We start from the raw sequence: 8,658 nt of genomic DNA on the forward strand, positions 1-8,658 counted from the left end.
CATTATCCAAAAAATCTTCAGAGATTATCTATAAGAATATAAAAGTACTGTGCGAGAATCCATTAACTTGTATACAAAAAATATTGATTCATATAAGTGTGTAATAGATGTTCAATGTTTTAGTTCAGTGTTGTCCTGCAATGTAGTCTATTAAAACTGTGTTTGCCTTTTATTGACCTTAAAGATTTAGTATACAGTCCCTAGTTGAAAAAAGTAAGTGAACTGCTTCAGGGTTATTGTTTTCTACAGTGCTTCAGCCATAATCCATCTCTTGCCATGGAATTCTGTGGTCTGTACATAATTGTGGATGATCAGAGTGAGATTACAGGGGACAGAAGCTAAAGAAGTGTAAATCCCCCCCCCCCCCCATGCCTAATTACCTTGCTGGGGCATCCCTAGATACAGGATTGACTTGATAGGAGCCCCCTTTAAGCAAGCTGGATCAGTCCCTGAATACCTGGCATCTAGTTCTCTCACCTGGGGTAGAAGGGTAAAATTTTCCTCCCTCCCTCTTTCCAGAAATTAGAATATGACTGTGAACAAGTTTTATTGACATATGCATCTATATATCAAGGAAAATACCAATACTGTATTTAAGAAGTTGTTTGTATGAATGCCCCGAAGCAAAATTGGTCAAAGAACAGAAAGAATTTCCTATGTATTTCTACAGTAATTTGGGGTACTAATATTCATACAGTATTGCTTTTAGATAGGAAAACTTGCCTGTCTGCTCCATGTTGCATAACAGTTATTCTCAACCCACTGTACCCCAAAACTTGTCCATATGCAGGACTAGTGGATGCTGCAAGTCATTGGGGGAATCTGCTATGCCTAATTTATCTCTGCTGATCTGCTGTTGGGTTCCAAAGCCTCACATTTGCTGTTAGCTCCACCCCTCCTACTGGATCATCTCTCCAACTGTTGATTCGTAGACACGAGACCACTTCACTTAGCGGCACTGCTTTTTTCAGTTCTAAGCCACAAGGCCCTAATCAGGGCTTTACCTTAACTAGTTCTTAGCTGCTGGTTCTCACTTCTTGACGGGCATCATTTCTCAGCTGCTGGCACCTCAAAATTCTGGAGTGCCTTCCTTGTTGAGAAGGGTTTCCATCCCAAGTGGGTTTAGCTCTTAGTGATTTCAAATCTCAGTAAACCTAGCTAAGTGAACTCATGATTTGAATTTTAGCTTCAAAGTCAAGAACCAGATACAGAAAGAAACCAAGATATAGAAAAAATATGCAAGTTCTCTTTCCTATCAACCTTATTTTTCCACCTGAAATACAGTTTGTTCAATATTTCAGTCCTACATTTATGGTGCCTTCCTGGTGAATATATTCTTAAAGTGTTCTCTCACTTTTCCCAGTACATATATCCTCAAATATATTTGTGTTAAATGAAAATCAAATCTTACTATATCCGTGAAAATTAACAATTTGCATGTCCTACCCCTATGCATATTCCTCTAGTCTGAAACTTCTTAGGTACTTCTTCCATACTGATGACTATTGTTTTGCAGAAGTTAACAAATCTTTCCATTTTGTCCTTGAAGTTCATTTCAACTACAATAATCCCCTTTTCCATCATTCCTCTAAACAGGAGGTTCATAATTAGAGGTTTGTGCTCCCCCTCCTTGCATTAATAAGTGTGATGATACCTTAGTGTTTCCTTTCACTCTATCACTTAGGGTCTGATACTTTTAACTGCTGTAAAACTGTCCTAACCACTGAGTTAACAGGGCAACAGTCTGATATAGAGCCAGTGCCCAGTTAATTTTCTGGTGACCATACTAACCTGGATATTCAATGTCAGAGGCCAGACATGACTCAACATTGCATTTTCAGGGTTAACTGAGCCTGTGGCAGTGAATGGCTTAAAAGCCACTTATTGCTATGGGATGAACATTTGACTATTAATTTTTATAAAGCACCTGACAAAACAGTGGAAGTGGTTTTTGGTGTAGGCTGGTGTGCTGAATGCCATGCGCTGCTCCCAATGCTCATAGGAATTCTACGAGTGTCAGGAACAGCGCGGAGCATTCACTTCGCTGGCCTGCACTAAAAACCACTTCCGTGGTTTTGTAAAAGGGGGGAGGGGGGTTAATTTGCTAAATGGTATAAATGTATCCAAAGGTGCTCTGCAGATTTGCCACAGAATTTCAGAAATATTTCTAGTAGAAATCTGCAGTAGAAAATACCCTTCAAATACCTCTTGAAAACAGTGATTCTGAGCGATGTCATTGATCCTTCAGATCTTTTGATCACTTTGATATGTAGAAGGATGTGTTTGATGAAATGGAATAGAATTTCAACTTCCTGTTCCTTTGTTCTCTTGATCGTTGTATGTAGGCACATTACATAGCAATGTACTTTTGAGGCTGACTAAAGACAGCCATCCATCCATCAAATTTGGCCTTCTGAATGTCTATTCAGCATGTAAATGCCTTGCATCATCTGCCAATGATAACAGCCCTGTAATTGATTATCTCAATTGAGTTTTAAAAGCACTTATGCTGTGGGTGATAGACTTTGACCCTAAAAGGAATATATGGTCAGATTGTATTGCTGAGCAAAGGAGGCTCCATAGATACTGATCAGAAAAAACATCAGAGAAAGAGAAAATGTGGTTCATTATGTACCTTTCAGCAAACGCTTAGACAGGAGGTAAAATATCTAGTTATTTTTCCACTGTGTGTGTACTCTGTGCATCTGATTTCTAATCATTAAACTGTGAATTGCTATAAAAATGCCATTAGCATGGTTATAGCAATTAAAATAAACTGTAGACATGTTGATGATACTTTATGTGCAAGCCATAAATCAACAAGATGATTTTTAATACATAAGAATTAACAAACATAAAAATTGGTTAACCAAAGTCACTTCAGTGGGCATAGCATCAATGAAAACAAAATCCAAGAATATTTTCATTAATTTCTATAAAGAGATTCTGTACACCTGAAAATACACCACTGACAGGAAAGAGGTACAGTTCAGGTCAGCAGCTGAAGTAGAGTCTTCAAGGCAGAGTCAGGTCTCAGTTAGTGCAAGCAGGTTGAGGATTCCAGAGATAAAGAGGTTATGGATGTAGGCAAGCTTGTTGGAGACAGGGCAGGCATACCACAGGGCACATGAGAAAGGTGGAGAAGAAGAATAGAAATGAGACTGGAGACATTACGGTGTGACCTGCATGAGTAGGGTGAGAGTTAATTAGGAGGACCAAGATTGGGACTGATGTCCCTGGCAAAGAGAAAAGGAAGGAGTAAGAGAATATAGATGAGAGTGGGAGAGGCATGGGTGAGGGTGTGCCACAGACAAGATGCATATAGAAGTAGTGGGGATATCTGTGTGAGAGGAAGAAAATGTTGAAGCTTTAGGACTGAGAAGAAGGTAGAAAACAAAAGGGAAGGTGTGATGATGAATTCAGAGAGTGAGTGACATGGTGTTCAGGAGTTCAGTGGTTTGGGATTAGGAAAGAGATTGGGAAGAGTCAGTATCAGGAGGAGGAGGGGTGCACAGGAGCCTTGGAGAGGGGAGAGGTGAAAGAGTGTACACCTGGAACAAGGCCTAGGGTGGAATGGATGGATAGGTTGTTGCTTGGAGAATGCTGGAAGGAGTATGCAGGTGGCTGCAAGACTTGCTTAGCAAGGCTTCCTCAGTGGTAAATGAGATTTATCCTAGATATGGGATAATTTCATTAGGCCTAGACTAAGGAGACACTGCTGGCACATGAATGGGCTGTGGGGTTAGTGGTGTAGTAAGGAGGGGGAGCAGACCGGGCACTGTCTTGGGTTGCCGGTAACTCTCCTCCTCTCTTCCCCCTTGCTCCTTCCCACTTCTCCCCCACCGTGTGTGTGTGCCTTCACTTCTTCCACTCACCATACCAATGGCTCTTCGCTGGTGCAAGCAGCAGCTCCAACCTGCTGCCCATGCCAGCCTCGGCGCTCCCTTCTAACGTTACTTCCGGGTCCTGCGACTATTAAGTGACATCAGAGGGAGAGCTGATGCCAGCACAAGTAGCAAGCTGGAGATGCTGCTCATGCTGGGCAAGCTACACAGGTGCAGGGGAAAGGAAGGAGCGCTTGGCAGGGGGAGAGGGCACCTCTCACCCTCGCTACACCAGCGTGTGGGGTCAAACTCCATGGGTGCTAGTATCATAGTATGAGGGTGAGAAGTAGCTTAGTGAAAGTACACTTCCCAGGAGAGTTCACACGTGAAAAGGAATGGTTATGTCAGCATCAGGGGTAAGAAGGCAAGGTTTAAGTATGGGTAATGATTCTGAGTCAGTTTAAAAAGTTTTATAAGAATCTGGTCACGAATCAAGCAGGAGGGGTCTCTAGAGAGGGTTAAAGAGGCAGTACTGAGCAGAGCTTCATGGAGGGACAAGGGAAAATCCTGCAGGCCTTGAACAGGTATATTTAGCAGATCAGAGCACCGAGTTCCACACACATAGGTAATGACTCTGAGTCAGTTTAAAAGCACCAACTCGGTACCATGACCTTGAGAAAAGGTGAGATCCATTCATCGTGGGGATAAAAGGTAGAAGAGAGCAATACTGAGTACTTGGGTGGGGGGGGGGAGTAGGTGATTATTGGGGGAATTAAAATTTGAATTTAAGATTCAATTAAAAGGATTTGGGCCCTAAAACGGGGGTGGGAGATTAGTAGAGGTGGGCAATTATTAGAAACAATATAGTATTTTGCCAACTCTATAATTTCTCTGTGCTTAACTGTTGTTCAGAAGTTCATTTTATAAATATTTTCATTTTGGATTACAATGTTAAACTGCTTCACTTTAGATCACTCTGTCTAATGCCTGGCAACTAAAATTCAATGCAAAGAAATGCAGAGTAATGCATTTGGGGATTAATAATCGGAAGGAACCGCATATGCTGGGAGGAGAGAAGCTGATATGCACGGACGGGGAGAGGGACCTTGGGGTGATAGTGTCCAAAGATCTAAAGTCGAAAAAACAGTGTGACAAGTGAGTGGCTGCTGCCAGAAGAATGCTGGGCTGTATAAAGAGAGGCGTAGCCAGTAGAAGGAAGAAGGTGTTGATGCCCCTGTACAGGTCATTGGTAAGGCCCCACTTGGAGTATTGAGTTCAGTTTTGGAGACTGTATCTGACGAAGGACTTAAGAAGACTTGAAGCGGTCCAGAAGAGGGCGATGAAAATGATAGGAGGCTTGTGCCAGAAGATGTATGAGGAGAGACTGGAAGCCCTGAATATGTATACCCTAGAGGAAAGGAGAGAAAGGGGAGATATGATTCAGATGTTCAAATACTTGAAGGGTATTAACGTAGAAAATAATCTTTTCCAGAGAAAGGAAAATGGTAAAACCAGAGAACATAATTTGAGGTTGAGGGGTAGTAGATTCAAAGGCAATGTTAGGAAATTCTACTTTACGGAGAGGGTGGTGGAGAGTAAAACTGTGACTGAGTTCAAAGACGCGTGGGATGAACACAGAGGATCTACAATCAGAAAATAATATAAAAAATTGAACTAAGGCCAATACTGGGCAGACTTGCATGGTCTGTGTCTGTATATGACCATTTGGTGGAGGATGGCCTGGGGAGGGCTTCAATGGCCGGGAGGGTGTACATGGGCTGGAGTAGGTTTTAACGGATTTTTCGGCAGTAGGAACCCCAGCACAGTACCGGGTAGAGCTTAGAATTCTTGCCCAGAAATAGCTAAGAAGAAAAAATTAAAAAAAAATTAAATTGAATCAGGTTGGGCAGACTGGATGGACCATTTGGATCTTTATCTGCCGTCATCTACTATGTTACTATGTATAAATGGAATCTAATTTAGGGGTATTTTTTATTAAAGCTTAGCACATTCTAATGGATATTAGCATGGGCTAAGTGCTGTGAGGCTCATAGGTATAAAATGGGTTGTACAGCATACAGTATAGCACAATCTAATGTCCATTAACACATGCTAAGCTTTAATAAAAGGACCTCTTAGTTTTTGGTTAATTGATACCCTTCACACAGTGAAAACATGGGCTTTAAAAGCCAAAATCAGTCAAACTGACTGGTCATTTTTACGCTTTCCAATGAGTTCTGTATGGGTCATATATATGTCAGCGGTATGAATTAGATTCATGATCAGTGCTGGGGATAGCACAGACCACTTTTTGGTGCTGCTTAGTAAAAGGACCTCCAAAAGAGGGTTGAAAAGCTCTGCTTATATACATAAATAGATGCTGTGATTGTAACGTTATTTATTATATCCAGAAACAAAATAGTACCTATTTTCCCTTTTCATGTATTATTCTTTTAGGCCCATATTCTATAAATGGCGCCTTAACTTAAGCGCTGGTAGGCGCCCTACTAGCGCCTAAGATAAGGGCAAAATGCTGTTTAAAAGCAGTTAAAAATAATTAGCATTTAGCGCGCGCTAAGACACACTAGTGCGCCTTAGTAAAAGGACCCCTTAGTGTGTTGTTCTTCTTAATTTCCTGCTATATTTTTGTATTCGTAAATTTTTTTAAAGAGTTCTAGCCTATGTCATAATTCACTTTAACTACTATTTCTACTTTCTTTCCTTATAGTGGGTTACTGGGAGCCCTGCTGGTTGTGATTGTTATTGGATGGTGTAGTCTATCTGCTTCCAAAATATTCATTTCTACACTAGCCATGGATGGACAACAGCTCCTGATTGCTTACCCCTGTGTCCTGCTCTATGGACTTTTTGCACTTCTGACAGTTTTCTAAATATTCATTTTACTATATTTTATAGTCAGTATTTCTGTTCTTAGATATTTAAAAATTGTAAATTTATGTATCTGTTTTCCAGATAATTAGAGGTTTTTTGAGAGCACAAAAAAGAACATTCCTCAGGGTTTTATTTTTTCATAGCACAAGTGCTGTTGTGTAGGACAGGTGCTAATATTACATAGACAATCACTGTACAGTAATTATCCTGGCCTCGTAGCCAGGGAAACAGCACCTTATAATTCCCTGAAGTTCTATCACTGTTATCTTATTGGAAAAATGATGCTAAAGTATGAATAAATCTTATTTATTAGAAAAATAAACAAAAGTCTTAGAAAAATATTGCAGGCACTACACAAACATACAACACTTCTCCCTCCGTATCCATGGTGGTTAGGGGCAGAGCCGGCCTGCGGATATTAAAAAACCATGAATAATATTTGGGTCGGTTCTGCCCCTAACCCCGCTTCCCCACGGCTATTTTAAGCCCTGTAAGCCCCCCTTAAGCCTTACCTGGTGGTCTAGCGGGTTTTCGGGCAGGAGCGATCTTCCTACGCTCCTGCCCCGTGCAGATCTCTCACAAGAAATGGCTGCCTTGAGCTCCCGTCGTTTCTCGAGACTATGACGGGAGCTCAAGGCAGCCATTTCCTGTGAGCGATCTCCACGGGGCAGGAGCATGGGAAGATCACTTAAGCTTAAGGGGGTGCTAACAGGGCTTTTAATAGCCCCAAAATATAAAAATGAATTTTTGGTTTAAAATTACGAATAAGTGAATCCGTAGATACGGAAACCGTGAATACAGAGGGGGAAGTGTAATGATTACAAATATACAGTATATATAAGCAAATTTATATAGTTACATTACTAAGATATCCTGAGAAGAAATTATAAAGCAGCAACTGAAAATATGGCGTAGGACTAGGTTAATTACCACAGTTTCAAATATAACTGACCCTTTTGCATGCCAGGGATAATTCTGTCTAACCCCTGGAACTGTAAAGAATCACTTCTCACACTTTTTCAGCTGAAGTCAGCAATGGATGATGTAGAAATGATTTGTCATCAGGCTACAGTCTTAAAAGCGTGCATAGTTGTTCTGGCAGGTAAGATTCAAAATCCCAGCACTGCTACAGCAGAAGGTATTTCAGTTAGATAAAGCACTCAGCTGCCAACTCTTCTTGGAACAGTTGTAGCCCAGAGACAAAGTTCATTAGTATCCAGACACAGAACAGTCTCTCCCCATTAGCTGATGGGATGCACAACAACCAGGAAGGTTTCTTCTCTTCTTTGCTTCCTTTCACCTCTGAATGCTCAGCTGAACTCCCCAGATTTAGACCTGAATTCCTCCAAGTTCAAACTCTACTGAACTCACAAAAATAAACCCGCTCCTAGTTTCCCAATTAACACGCAGGACCATGAACGCTGTACCATCCAGCTTGACAATCACATATTGTTTAATTTGAGGTGAATAATCAGTTTCTGGGGGACAAATTTTTAACATAATAATTAGGTCTTCACCAGGGTGTATCCCACAGCATACATGCACTCTAAAGCGTACTGTGAGTACTATCCAAAAACATCATCTATATTCACCCAAAATTGTTTTATAATTTTCAAAGGTGCTGTGTGAACAGGAAACTTCAAGTGTTCAGATGTTAAAAAATCAATATCACTTATACCCATAATTGTATCAGAAGATAAGTTCCCATCAAAGTTCAAAATCAAAAGAAAACCAGTGAACTTATCTAGAGATGCACACAACTGTCCGTATCTCATAAAGGGGGTGCCTTGGCTGATTGCCCTACTGAAACTCTACTGAATTCAGTTTGCACAGTTTCTCTCTATCTCTTTCTCGCTCTCTTGCAGTGCACAGGTGACACATATGGTCCAATCAGGACCTTTTCTCACAGGTTATTGCTGGGCAATAAGAAAAATAGAATAGG

At 41.0% G+C, this 8,658-nt stretch overlaps 1 protein-coding gene across 6 annotated transcripts in view; it reads left to right on the forward strand.

Moving 5' to 3' along the window:
- Positions 1 to 7,020, forward strand: part of YIPF7 (Yip1 domain family member 7) — a 52,129-nt gene extending 45,109 nt beyond the window's left edge. For 4 of the 6 annotated variants that reach the window (XM_033924606.1, XM_033923738.1, XM_033925432.1 and 1 more), the window contains exon 6: positions 6,553 to 7,015. In XM_033924606.1, the coding sequence (XP_033780497.1) occupies positions 6,553 to 6,715 (163 nt within the window). In that variant the 3' untranslated portion in view covers positions 6,716 to 7,015. Of the gene's footprint in view, positions 1 to 6,552 lie in introns of all 6 variants that reach the window. The other 2 variants (XM_033927067.1, XM_033927913.1) reach the window with 2 other exon arrangements.
- Positions 7,021 to 8,658: the final 1,638 nt, after the last annotated feature.

Source organism: Geotrypetes seraphini, chromosome 1, assembly GCF_902459505.1.
Source record: "Geotrypetes seraphini chromosome 1, aGeoSer1.1, whole genome shotgun sequence".
NCBI lineage: Eukaryota > Metazoa > Chordata > Amphibia > Gymnophiona > Dermophiidae > Geotrypetes > Geotrypetes seraphini.